At 46.2% G+C, this 14,409-nt stretch overlaps 1 protein-coding gene across 6 annotated transcripts in view; it reads right to left on the reverse strand.

Annotated features, from left to right (window-relative positions):
* Positions 1-14,409, reverse strand: part of FNIP1 (folliculin interacting protein 1) — a 373,696-nt gene that overhangs the window by 97,549 nt on the left and 261,738 nt on the right. For all 6 annotated transcript variants that reach the window (XM_086931544.1, XM_086931546.1, XM_086931543.1 and 3 more), the window contains one exon: positions 340-486. In XM_086931544.1, the coding sequence (XP_086787670.1) occupies positions 340-486 (147 nt within the window). The remainder of the gene's footprint in view (positions 1-339; positions 487-14,409) is intronic.

Below are 14,409 nucleotides of genomic sequence, written 5' to 3' on the forward strand. Positions count from 1 at the left end.
TATACGTTTAGTCCTTCTTTAACTGTGATTGTGATGCACTATGGTTTGTTACACTTGAAATGACATGCCAGTTCATTTTGTAAAGTAATTTTCCTGAAGCTCATTGGTATCGCCACTTCACATACTTTAATCTGAACACTATGATGGTTCAACTGATATGTTGACCTATGAACAAGTGAGCCAATCGTGGAATCACAGCCACTGCTTTTTTCAATCCCAGTGCTACTAACAAAAAAAGGCTTTTGAGTTTAAAAGAAAAAAAAAAGGGAAGAACAATGCATTTGTAAGGATAATTACAGCTGATGTTTCTATATACAATTAAACAGAAAAATAACCTACTGGTTTTTGGAAGTATGCTCCATTAGGAAAATAAAGTCCCTCATGAAGCGGTGGCATAGCTGATTCTTCTCCGGGGTCCCAGACATCATGGTCAGCCACACAGGCTCAGAGATCCGCGGCATAGTGTACAGATTGCAAATAGTCGTCCTACAAGATGAAGACATGCGCATGGAAAACCAAGGGCTTTTACTTGTGGGAAAGATTCACAAAGTTTCAAACAAAGTGAGAAATCTATTGTTTCCGTTATGATGTGCATGAATTTCAAACTTTTAGGAAACCCGCAAAAATTAAGAGTAGATAATTAACTTTCCTGACTCCTCCATACTGTCCTACAGAGCAAGGAATCTGAAATCGTACGTATACAAGGTGTGAGCATTAGAACATGTAATAATTTGTTTGATCAAAGTACAAAAAAAAATCTAAGAAGAGAAACTTTTCCTTGCACAATATTGGATTTGCATGTCCTTTTTAGGTCTCGGAGAGCCGTGGGCGGAGCAGCGAAGCTGCTGCCACGCCTCTGCGAGAGATATTGTTTCTAAAAAGGGTACTGTCAGCCCCACCCCTTTTTCCATTGGGTAGCGTCAGCATTCATGGTAAACGCTGGCTTCCCATTGGAAAAGAGGGGTTTTGGGTGCCACCCTGTCCGCTTTTCGCACTGCCCCTCCGGACAATGTAGCCTGTTTTGTGGCAGGCGTAAAAGAGTATTCTTATCTGCTGGTTTATTTAACAAGCATATAAGAACATTCTTCACATCAGCTGCGAAGCAGGCACGGAGCACAGAGGCGCACGGGGTCACGGGAGGATAGAGGGATCCCGGCAGACTCGGATTTGCACGGGCATCCTCTCTTCACTTGAACCTCCCACCCCCCTCAGAGCGCCTCTCCGGCTGTCAACCGCTCACCTGGGTCTCACCTGAGTTACGACTGCACCCGCCCCTCCACGGGGCACTTCGGAGCCGTCCTCCGAGTTGAAGATTCACCCTTCCCCCCCTGGGGGTCTCACCAGGTCTCAGCTTGTCTGCCTCCCTCCCTTCCCTCACACCCAGGACTGTAAACCACAGGGTAGGGACAAAGAGCCTCAGAAGGGCTGTGGTGTCAGTTGATAGGTTGCGGGTCAGTGGGGAGTGCCACCCGAACAGCCACCCTGTCACTTATCAGCCAAGGATACAATCCGTGCACACCACACCAGTCTCGGAGAGCACCGCCAACCTACGCCTGGTGGGGCAGCCCGGCGCCCGGAAATGTAGTTGTTTACCTATGTATTTTTTTAGCGCGGACTTTACCCTCAGGTGCCAGAGCACTTCACAACAGAAATAGATTACTACATAATGCACATAAATTAAATTAGCCAAAAATGTTAGGACATTTACAGTAATCCAAGAGCATTAAAGTATAGCAAACATTGCAACAGTCATTAAATTGAGTAACAAGATGAGGGCTGGTGCCAAGTAAAGGACGGTGTCCAATGAAGTCGAAGTAGAGAGGTAAGCGTCAAGGCGGTGATCACTGAGGAAAGTAAACCGAGGAGGTACAGACTGGAGAGGCTTGCTGAAGTGTCTTTGAAAAAGGGCTTTCAGCTCAGGCTTAAAGATAGCCTATGTTGCAAAGTTTAGGAGACTAGGAGTTCCGTACCCTGTTCACGTTTCCTGAAAAGCATTGGGCCGTAAATGGTTTCTTTTTAAAGTTTGGAGATTCTAGCAGCAGATTCACAATAGATTGAGAGGTATCCTTACGAACGTAAGGGGCAGGGTCGAATACGACAAAATCAGGGTGGTGTCCCCCACATGACATTTGATCTCCTTACACACCAGGCACATACCTATTCACACTCTTCCTCCCACAACTGAACTACTGAGCCCAATTATATGTAATAATGTTACATTTTAAGATTATAGTAGTAGTTTAACATCTCTTTAAAAATGGTGCTATTAGTTTAGAATAAAACAGAGCCTGCTATATTCTGATGTTACTCAGATGGATATCTCTCGTATGTATACAGGCACAATTTATACAGTAATACATACAGAATAGAAATATATTAATTCATCAAAATCATTTTACAAAAGTCACATTGATATCTCACATCTTTCCATCCAGATATACAGAATATACCCTGAAGGGGTTTGTTTTTATTCTGTGATGGCCTATCACCACTGGATAACTCAAGCTCGTCAGCCAGGTAACAAGGAGAGGGTGTGTGTAGGCCTTGTGAGTGATACATGCCATATTGTGAATAGCTTCAATGGGCAGCCAGTTAACTCAAACCAGAATCTGTGGAATATAGTCCTTTTTGGCCCCAGCGACTAAACGTCCTATCAATGTAGGACTGATTTAAGAGGAGTAAGAGGAATCTTGGGAAGACCAGAAGGGAGAGAGTTACTGTAGTCTATTCTAGATAGCACCAAGCGATGGAACAGGAGGTTTGAGATCTTGCTCTGGAATGAAGCCTGAAATTCACCAGGCAATTAAAAAAGCACATTTCTCCCCGTGGTGTTCATTTGTGATTGTAAATTGAGCCTTTTGTCTAGGATGACACCTAGTGATTTGGTACTGGTGACAAAAGTGGGTTTGCTGTTAAGGATGTTGAATGAGTCCATTCAGGGTAGTGTTAAGTAGTGTAATGAAAGTATTTTTCATTTTTGTAAGACAGAGCACAGGTGTGACAATTACTTATTGAGTAGTGTTGTATAGCAACAAGCTGGGCTACTAGAAGCCCACACCATCTCCCTTGAGTAAACCCTAGATTGCTTTGCTTCGATTTCCTGAAAGTGTCAAGTGCTACAACTGGATTTTTGGGTCCCAGTTAAGAGAAACTTGCAGACTTGTTACATGTGAAGGGCTTGCATCCTTCCTAACTAATATTCCAAGTTCTGGCAAACCTCTCAATAAGAAAGGGCTGGAAAGCCTGATTCTTTAAGCGTGGGAGGGAGACACTTTTAAAATTCTAATCGAAATCTACTGAGCAGCGGGGATAATTTTTTGGGCGAATGCAAGGCACAGCACATAGGTATGTCTTAGAATCCTGATGATAAAAGTATTTGGCCGAGATCTTGGCTTTAAAGTTCCTTTCAGTTCCATTGTTTCGGAGTTTCAGTATAGCACCAACACGGTTTATTCATCAGAGGCATAACTTTATCCTCTCTTGTGATGAGGTTATAGTCTCATCAGAGCTTTCCTTAATCAGAGTTTCTCGAATAGTCAGATTTTTTTTATTGGTGGAGCTGCAGGCATTTTAACCTTTGTCAGAGCAGGGAATTAAAGACTGGGCCCTGGGCAAACGGGAGGATTCAACTATAGTTGGATAACACCAAGCGTTTGGGATCTAGAATAAATATTTAAATAACTATGGGCCATGCAAACAGAAGTCCCTTACCAATAGCCAGAAGCCTTCTGTGATGTCTCAGGCTAGACCAGTAAGCATGAGTACTAAAGTACAGCCACTCGTTCTAGCCAGAAAACTCAAGCCACCTGCAAGAAGTTGATGAGAACCACATGTCTGGGGAACAGCTGACATGGTTGGGCAAATGGCCTCAATACCTTAACCCCCTCCTGTCAACCACCTTGCAGCATCAACCCACTACACACTCGCCATGTACAAGAACCACAGCTATGCTATGGCAAAACCTCCTTAAGGATAGTAGTCCTTCTTCCTCTAATCCAACATTCTACACCAACCGTGATTCAGGTATGAACACCACAGTGGAAAAATTACTGGAAGAATCACAACCCCAGTCTAGACAACCACGCCCAACAACACACACACAACCAAGCCCAACCACAACCAACCACACACACAATACACACCAACACACACACACACCCCCTCACACACACACACACCTACACACACCCACCCACACACACACCCACACACACCCACAACTATACCGTCAGTGCACACTTTCACCAGTCAAGTCAAAATATTTATATAGCGCGCTACATACCCAGACGGTCTCAAGGGGCTTGAAGAAGGGTGGGGAATTACTTGTCGAATATCCAAGTTTTAAGTTGCTTTCTGAATGCTAGGTGGTTCTGAGTGAGACGAAGGTGAGTGGGAAGTGAGTTCCAGGTTTTAGCTGCCAGGTAGGAGAAGGATCTACCTCCCATGGTGGTTTTGTTGATGCGAGGTACGGTAGCAAGGGCTTGGTTGGAGGATCGTAGCTGGCGGGGGGGGTGTAGAAGGAGAGTCGTGTGTTGAGGCATTCGGGTCCAAGTTCGTAAAGTGCTTTGTGTGCGTGGGTTAGGAGGCGGAAAGTAATCCTCTTATTGACGGGGAGCCAGTGGAGGTTTTTCAGGTGACTGGAGATGTGGTCTTTACGCGGGATGTTTAGTATGAGTCTGGCTGATGCGTTCTGGATGCGTTGGAGTTTTTTCTGGAGTTTTGCGGTGGTACCGGCGTATAGGGTGTTTCCGTAGTCCAGGCGGCTTGTAACCAGTGCATGGGTGACCGTTTTTCTGGTTTCGTGGGGATCCAGCGAAATGTTTTTTTGAGCATGCGAAGAATGTTGAAGCAAGATGATGAGACGGCGCTGACCTGTCTGTTCATAGAGAGTGAGGAGTCCAGGATGACGCCCAGGTTCCGTGTGTGGTCCGTCGGGATGGGTGCTTTTCCAAGGGCCTCTGGCCACCAAGAGTCATCCCAGGCGGAGGGGGAGGTACCTAAGATAAGGGCTTCTGTTTTGTCTGAGTTCAGTTTCAGACGGCTGTGCTTCATCCACTCGGCTACTTCTTTCATTCCTTCATGTAGGTTGGTTTTGGCGGTGTTAGGGTCTTTGGTGAGTGAGAGGATCAGTTGAGTGTCGTCAGCGTAGGAGATGATGTTGAGGTTGTGTTGGCGTGCGATGGCCGCGAGGGGGCTCATGTATACGTTGAAGAGGGTGGGGCTGAGTGAGGATCCTTGCGGTACGCCGCAGATGACTTCAGTGGCCTCTGACTTGAATGGTGGGAGGCGGACTCTCTGGGTTCTTCCGGTGAGGAACGAGGTGATCCATTCCAGTGCTTTTCCTTGGATTCCGATGTTTCTGAGGCGCTGTAGAAGGGTGCTATGGCAGACTGTGTCGAAGGCTGCGGAGAGGTCAAGGAGGATGAAGGCGACTGTGTCTCCATTGTCCAGTAGAGTTCGAATGTCGTCTGTTGCTGCGATGAGGGCGGTCTCCGTGCTGTGTTTGGCTCGGAAGCCGGACTGTGAGGGGTCGAGGGATTTGTTGGTTTCGAGGAAGGCGGCGAGCTGGTTGTTGACAGCTTTCTCGATGACTTTGGCTGGAAATGGAAGGAGCGAGATGGGGCGGTAGTTTTTGAGTTCGGTGGGGTCAGCTGTGGGTTATTTCAGAAGGGCGCTAAGATCGGCGTGTTTCCGGCTTTCCGGGAAGGTGGCGGAGTTGAGGGAGCAGTTGATGACGTCTCGGAGGTGTGGTGCTATGATGGAGTCTGCTTTGTTGAAGATGTGGTGAGGGCATGGGTCTGTGGGGGATCCTGAGTGGATGGAGTTCATCAGGTGGATGGTGTCATCAGTGGAGATTGGGTTCCAGTCATTAAGGATGTTCAAGGGGGGGTGAAGGTCCTGCAGAATGTTGGGTGGGTTGGTCTCCGGGTTGGTTGTCGAAGCTGTTGTGGATGTCTGCGATTTTGTTGTGGAAGAACGAAGCTAGGGAGTCGCAGAGGGCTTGAGAGGGGGTGATGTCGTTGGGAGTTGGCTGAGGGGTTGGTAAATTCTTTGACGATGTTGAATAATTCCTTGATGTTGTGGGCGTTGTTATCTAGTCGGTCTTTGAATGCGGCTTTCTTGGCAGATCGGATTAGTTGGTGGTGTATGCGGGTGGCGTTTTTGAAGGCGTCCCTGGTGCTGGTGTTTGGGTCTTTTTTCCAGGCCTTCTCGAAGGAGCGACAGAGTTTCTTCGATTTCTTAAGATCGTCGTTGAACCAGGAGGCGTTTTTGCTGCCTAGTTTGATTTGAAGTTTTTTCAATGGTGCTAGGATGTCGGCGCTGTTGGATAGCCATTGGGTGAGGTTAATGGCTGCTTGGTCGGGGTTTGAGGAGTGGACAGGGGGGGTTTTGAAGAAGCGATGAGGAGATCTGGTCGATGGTGATTTTGTTCCAGATTCTTCGCAGAGTAGGTTGAGGATGGTTGTGGGTTGTGGTCTTATTGTAGATAAAGTGAACGCAGCTGTGGTCCGTCCAATGTAGAGTTGTGGTGTGACTCAAGGAGACATGTTTGCTGGAGGTGAAGATAGGGTCGAGTGTGTGACCTGCGATGTGGGTGGGGGTAGTGACAAGTTGTTTGAGTCCGAGGTTGGCGAGATTGTCCAGAAGGGTGGTGGCGTTGCTGTCATTGCTCTTTTCCAGGTGAAAGTTGAGGTCTCCCAGTAGAATGTATTCCTCGGAGGGGAGGGCGTGTGGGGTGATAAAGTCAGTGATGTCGTCGCTGAATTGTGCACGGGATCCTGGAGGTCGGTAGAGGAGGGTGCCTCTGAGTGTGGTCTTGGGATCGGTGTGGATCTGGAAGTGAAGGTGTTCGGCGTTGGTAAGGTTGACGTCTGAGCTGGTTGAGATGCGGATGGAGTTCTTGTGGACGATAGCGATGCCTCCTCCTGTTTGGTCGGTGCGGTCCTTACGGATGACCTTGTATCCTTCCGGGATGGCAATGGTAAGTCTGGGGCTGATGAGGCGTTCATCCATGTTTCTGTTAGGAAGGCGACGTCGGGAGAAATGGTGTCTAGTAGGTTCCAGAGGTCAATGGCGTGTCTGTGGACTGAGCGGGTGTTGAGCAGGATGCATTTTAGGTGGTTGGAGTCAGATAACTGTTGTGTGTTCGTGGATGAGGAGTTGTTCTTGGTGCCGTCGAACTTGCAGGAGTTGCAGGAGAAGGGTCCATGGGTGTGTCCAGGAGCGGCTTGGACGCAGTTGTGGAGACGGCCGGGGTTTAGGGCTAAGAGGGTGGTGGCGTCGTATGTAATGTGGGTGGGGTGGGTGGTACGAGGGCCAGGGGGTCTGGCGCTGGGCGCGGTACACAATCAGTCGTCAGTGCATGCTTTCACAGGGCACAAACACCACCAGCCGTCAGTGCACGCTTCCACCAGGCACACACACCACCAGCCGTCAGTGCACGCTTCCACCAGGCACACACACCACCAGCAGTCAGTGCACACTTCCACCAGGCGCACACACACCAACAGCCATCAGTGCACAATTTCAACAGGCACACACACCACCAGCCACAAGTGCACACATCAATTGTTAATGCATTCACAATTAACTATTGTAGCAATCGCAGTATGGCGCACTTTACTTTTAAACATATTCATCTAAAGCGCAGCATACTACCATTGCTACAAAAATATATACACTTTTTTTGTCCCACAATTTATAAACTTTTGTTGGAATTGTTGTTGCAATATTTAGCAATGCCAATAGCTCAAACGTAATTAATGCGAGACCTATTGCATTGCAAATGCTTGTTCCACCCAGGAAACGTATATATTCCTACTATTATGAAGTGCACTTTGCGGTCGAAAATTCTGCCCATCATGAATGTGAAATAGGATTTGCAAATTGAACTTTTTAGTTTAAATCTTATTAGGCATATCAGAATAAACATCAGTCTACTCTGAATAAAACCTCAACGAAGGCAAATACAACTCCATCTGCAAAACAAATGTCGACATGTCAATTTGAAAATAATTAACATCCTGCCATAACCACTGTCGAACTTACGAGGCCACTTGTATTTAGGGCCAAAGTACTGAGTGCAGCAATGCAAATGCCCCTTCAAATACATCCCTTCTGTTCCCAATCAGAGGTCAAGAGCAAAGTCGCACACAGGCGATCACAGATAGGGTGTAAAGTCTAGGGTAGAATCTGCCCAGGTAAGATGCTGCTCGATTTAGGTCAGGCCTTCAATGGCACGCGTCAGTCGTGGAAAAACACCTCTTTACCTGTAGAAGCTCTATTTTCCCTGCCCGCTTCCAGGTTGCTCAGTTGAGCCCGGTGACCACATAGCAGTGAACATTATAAAGTTAATTTACAACAACTGAATGAAAACAGAAACGTAGGTACAACCTCCACACTTTAACTAAACTTCTTTGCATAATGCCACGACATTCAAATACATGTTTGTGTTGAAAAGCTAGCCTGGTCCCATGACACGTTATTTACTATTCTGGTAACAGTGGCGGGATCTGTAACGGATAGTGCTTCCTCCGAGGGAGATCAGGTTCCAGCTGGCTGCTCTCCAGCAAGCATGTGACTGCAGCGAAGGGAATCCTCAATACCAGACATTTCAGCAATAACAGAGCAGAAGCCCAGAGTGAGGGGGGAGGCAAGAATTGCGTGTGGGGAAAAAACTCCTCAGCAAGGGTTCCTTTATTCGCGAGAGCCTGGCCATGGAGCCAGCAGAGTAGGAGGGACTGCCAAGGCATGTGCACCCCTCCACACTCTTGGAACACTGTAGCTGGTTTACGCTTTGATTTTTAAAGTCTTTATTTTAGCTCCCTCGTCCTGAAAGGGGTTCCATAAGAGTAGTCCTTAGCTAACCACAAACGTTGACTTTATACTTCCACTGTATAACATCCGAACCTTTTGTAATATGACAAATGGCAAAGCGGACTACTAACAGAGTAACAAGTCAATTCCCTAGAAAGAGACCATTTAAAGGTTGCATCGGTGGCAGCTTCCCTGAACTGCACCAAAGCGCATCTTTGGAGGATGGTCAGTCTCCATAACTAATCAATCACAAGTTGCAAATGAGTTTTTGCAACGATTAGCTAACTACACAGACCAGATTTCGGCCCTGCAAACTGCTTTTTTACACATTTGCGCATTAACACAGTGTTTCACCAAAAGGGCAAACTCCCACGCACGACGTAAACTGTACATTCCTCAGCCCCCTGGGTACGCTGTGGACGTGTTTTGTAGGTGCACGTGCACATCGGCACATACTAGCCAGGACGTCCTTGACCTTAACCGAGGGAAGTCAGGGAAAATAAAACCAGCATGAGACTACAATTTCGTATGCGGGTTCAAGAAATGCTAAAGTGGTTTAAATTTAGGAAAGGATTTTAGCCCACAGCTTGCCAACACATCCGACTGTAAATCTAGGAGCAGGCACGCAAGAGGCCTGGTCACGAGTATGCTGCCATTAATCTGCCGCATGATAAAGCAGGCGTCCAAGAAGCTGTCTACTAGTATGGTAGCTCTCATTACTCGGCTCCCTGGAAAGCAGCCAATGGCTTTCTTTCTTCGTACTGGGGCCATTTACAGACCCTTTGTAATAAACTTGGAGCTGTAGCAACAGAGGAATAGAAGACCAGCATGGTGGAGTAGATGAGGTTTTCATGAACTCTGCTATAAAGCACCAAGTTCAGGGCCTTCCGCTGTTCCACAGCCCACGTGTGGCTGGCATTGAAGTAAGGTGAAGGCTGAAGTAATAGTCTCGAGATTCTTATGCCAACCAAGGTGAAAGGTTACTTTGGAGCACTGAGATGCAGTTGCTCCATTTTAGGAGACGGATCAATTTGATATTTTCTTTGTGATTCCTTCAGCACGGCTACATTGCTTTACTTTATCTAGTTTTATTATATAAGAAACCATCATGATGGGAGCACTGTAGTGAACTTTACGATGCCTTTCAGAAGTGGACACAGAACAAGGTATAAACATGAAGGACGAAGGAGATGAGCTTGGGCTGTGGTGATCTGCTTGAGTGCTCGACTGGCTTTGATGTGGGTGGCGTGCAGTTCACCCAATGGACACAATGAGTGAAGACGAAAGCACACTTGACCTCATTCAGGGCTGTGCCAAATCTCTGAAGTACAGTGAAATCCTCGAAATTTGAGGGTGCCTATGCCCAACTGCCACTGGCCAGAGCAGGACAGTAGGAGTAGGCCACCTTACTTCTTAACAGGACATCTGGTTTTGGTGTCCCATCCATTAGATAGCCCTGCCCATGAAGAATCATTATTTCACAACCTATTGGTTCAGGTGTGCCATGTTACCAGTTAATTATTTGGAAGTCATCCTGAACCCAATCTACTGTACATGACAGTTTTGTGGGTGCCTACTCTTGTGGGTCATGTTGGCACCGGCAAATCTTAAAAAAAAATGTTTTATTGCATTTCAAATATAACAAAAATTAAACCATTAATAAATCAAAACCACAAAATCATCGACACCATTATGCAATCTTACGTCTCTGATAATTCTGCAAGAGATACATTGCGAATAGTCAACAGTCCCAGACTTAACATACAACTATTGGAATTGCGTTACCCAGTGTATTCCGGTCACGGCTAAATAAACATCAGAGGGACCCTGAAGAAACCTATAAATAAGGAACAACCCACCAGGGAAACAAACACACTAAGCTACAAGAAAAGGGTGTCCCTTGTATATAAATAATAGAACAAAAGTCCTTAACTATAAAAAATGTACACCCACAGAACAGTTTCATTATTTGTTCTTCATTTAACACAATGACAAATAAAATGAAAAACAAATAATGAAACTTTATTGAGCTGTTCTTTGGGTGTACATTTTTTATAGTTAAGGACTTTTGTTCTATTATTTATATACAAGGGACACCCTTTTCTTGTTGCTTAGTGTATTCCAGTCACGGCCCCAGTGTGCTGAAACATATGTTACACGTCCATTTAACCCTGTGAGTCAGGCAAGTTCTGATTTTGTAGAAGCCGACGTAATGGCTTCTAGATGTCTCTAGGTCTAGAGGACATCGGCAATTCTTCTGCATATAGCTCAAGGTTCTCTTTGCAGTATACCATGTCCCTAATCCAGTGCGTCGTTTTTGGGGCCTGCTTAGTATCCCATGTTACAGTTACTCTACGTTTGGCTAGGAGCAGAGCAATACGGATACATTTCCCAGTAACTCCCTTCACCTGAGGAACACAACATAATAGACAGATCTGTGGTGTACACTGCATTTCCACCCCAGACATTTCCAAAATTGCTTTCATCACTGATGCCCAATAGCTCCCACACTCCCATGCTAGATGCATAAAATCCGCCGCCCCGAATCCACACCGTTTACAGCTACTGGTGTCTCTCAGCCCGTATCTATGTAAACGCAGGGGTGTTTAGTATACCTGGTGTATATATTTGAAATGAATGATGCGTAGATTCCCTTTAGGAGTAAGCCTACCCATCAGACTGCACACATGCTCCCATTCCACATCAGTCATAGGGGTAGTTAGCTCAGCATTCCAGCGATCAAAGCTCCTAGTTGAAATATGTGGATTCTCAGCTCTAATAGCTTTATAAAGCTTTGTAATGAGTTTCTTTTGTATAGGAATTGTAAGTATTAGCTGTAACGCTTGAAGGGTCGGAAGTTCCGATGGGTATGTAGAGTAGTGCATTTTAATAGCATGTCTCAGCCAGTGGATAGAAAATCTAAAAAGCAGTGAGGGGTTGGTTATGTATTGCAAGTCCGCATCAGCGAGGAACGTCCCATCAAGGAAAATATCCTGCATATTGCTTAGGCCCACCTCAAGTAGTCGGAGAGGACCAGCCTCATACGTCACAGATAGTGCTTCATGATATTCGAGTGCCATCGCTGGGGAGTAGAGAGGCAGCTTACTTGTAATATGTCCAATCGCTTGCCATGCCGCAATGGTAGTGTTTATGCTATTTATTTGTGTTTTAGGTGTAGTGCGCCGCGCATGGGTGATAATGCTAAGGAGGGGAACTGGGCTAGCGTCCTCATCCTCCACCGCCACATGGGGTATGAAATCATGCCTGTTGAACCAGTAAAAAGCGTATTGTGCCTGAGCACTCAAATAGTACATGGAGGGGTCTGGCACTCCAAACCCTCCCTTAGCATAATCAAGTATGATAGTTGCCCATGCCACTCACGCCTGTTTTCCTCCTCATACAAGTTGCCCCAGTGTGGCTCGTAACGTAGTGAAAAAATTCTTCGTCAATCCTACGGGGATATTGGAGAAAAAATACAAACAACGGGGCAATACCCCCATTTTAGTAAGAGCGATGTGATCCGCCAGAGACAGCGGAAGCGCTATCCAATTATCTATCTGATGGTCCAGTGTCTCACAGGCTCGCCCATAATTTTCTCGAACCACCACATCTGGGTCGCGATGAACCCAAACACCCAGATATTTAACTGGTTCCGCAGTCCACACTATTGGATACTCCAGTGGAGGTGCGGGGGTAGATGCGGTCAGGGGGATAATGAACGACTTACCCCAGATGATATTGAGGCCCGACAAGAGCCCAAATCTTATGTATTCTCTCAGCACCTATGACAAAAATTGAGTAGGCACTTGTAGAAACAGCCCCATGTCATCGGCATATAGAGAAATACCAACTGGGCGAAGATTAAAATCGAGAGCTGCCTCCCTAGGTCGCAGACGTATCGCACACGCCAGAGGCTCAATAACAATAGCAAACAGAAAAATCGACAGGGGGCAGCCCTGGCGGGTGCCTCTCTGGGTGGAAAAATGCTCGGACGTCAATCCACCTACCCGAATCCTCGCAGACGGGTCAGTGTATAAAATCTTCACCCACCCCAGAAATAGTGGAGGAAAACCCATTCGTTGGAGTATAGAGAGCATGTCGTTCCATTCTATAGAATCGAACGCTTTGGCCGCGTCCAGTAGGACCGCCGCATCATGTGTATCCAGGTTCAGCGCATGCATCAAAGCGAAAATGGTATGCAAGTTATTGGAGGTGGAGCGTTCCGGAATAAATCCAGATTGGTCCGGGAGGACCAGTCCTTGCATAAGAGGCTCAAGTTTCGTGGCCAGTATCTTAGCAAGTATTTTTGCATCAATATTGATCAGCGATAATGGCCGATCAGATTCACAAGCATCGGGAGGCTTGTCCTTCTTGAGAAGGGTAATAATTAGCGCCTGTCTGAGGGACGGTGGTAGAATGCCCGTTTCATGCACCTCCGCGTACACCTCGAGCAAATAGGGAGCAACGAGGTCAGCGTAGACCTTATAAAACTTTGCTGACAAGCCATCCGGGCCCGGCGCTTTCGCATTAGGTAAGGACTGAATTGAAGCCTTTATGTCTTCCTCATCTATAGGTTGACACAAATACTCACGCTGCGCGTCCGAGAGCCATGCACAAGCAATATCCGCCAAAAACCACTCTATATCAAGGTGAGAGTCCGCACTCCTTGATGTATACATATCAGCATAATACCTCCTGAATTGTTCAACGATGTTTAGGGGGGCATAGTGTTTGCGTCCCAGGGCGTCCGTTATTTTATCAATGTGGCTATATTCTTCACGAGTCCTAATTTTCTCTGCAAGCTTACGACCCGGTCTTCCCCCTCACCATATGACCTAGCTACATGTCTATGCGAGAGGTAACGCACCTCCGATTCTGCAGCTTCATCATACTCCTTAATTAGTGTATAAATCTGGCACCGGCAAATCTTTACTGTAACCAGTAGAAACCAAGATACAGCACTTGAAGTCATCCTGGACTCTTGGGTGCTAATTTTAAGGGACCAACTCCATTCCATCTCCTCCCTTGAAACTATGAAATGAGCTTCATCCAGAAAGACACTAAACTAGCCCCCCTTTATCACGTCTTGGTCCACTAATCTTTACCAAGAGCTTGTGGACAGTATACCTTATTTAGAAGAGCCAAATTCCAGACCAAACCACACACTGCTTCCAATTTTCACTGTGACTTTTGAGATGATTACCGCAGCTTTGGCAAAAGGCTTTTGCTCACCTGCCTCTCCGTACCAACTACCATCAAAGAATCTAGCCCAGAAGACAAGACAACTGATATAAAAGGCATTACTCAATTCCTCGAAAGTAAGAAACAAAACCGTACTATTGCTGAGTGATCTCCCAAACATTGTTGAGTGATCTCCCAAACATGGTTTTGAGCCAGTGTTGAATGAAAACCTAATATAACAATTACTTAGATTTAAAAACCTAAAACACTTAATGACTCATATGTTGAATTATGGGGCTGCAGAGACCTCTGGAAGTTTTGTGTTCATTTTTTGGGACCATTTTAGATACCCTATCGATTCCTGATTTTAATTAAAGTTATATTCCCAATATACAAACATTAGTGACTGAA

Source organism: Lissotriton vulgaris, chromosome 7 (genome assembly GCF_964263255.1).
Source record: "Lissotriton vulgaris chromosome 7, aLisVul1.2, whole genome shotgun sequence".
Lineage (NCBI taxonomy): Eukaryota > Metazoa > Chordata > Amphibia > Caudata > Salamandridae > Lissotriton > Lissotriton vulgaris.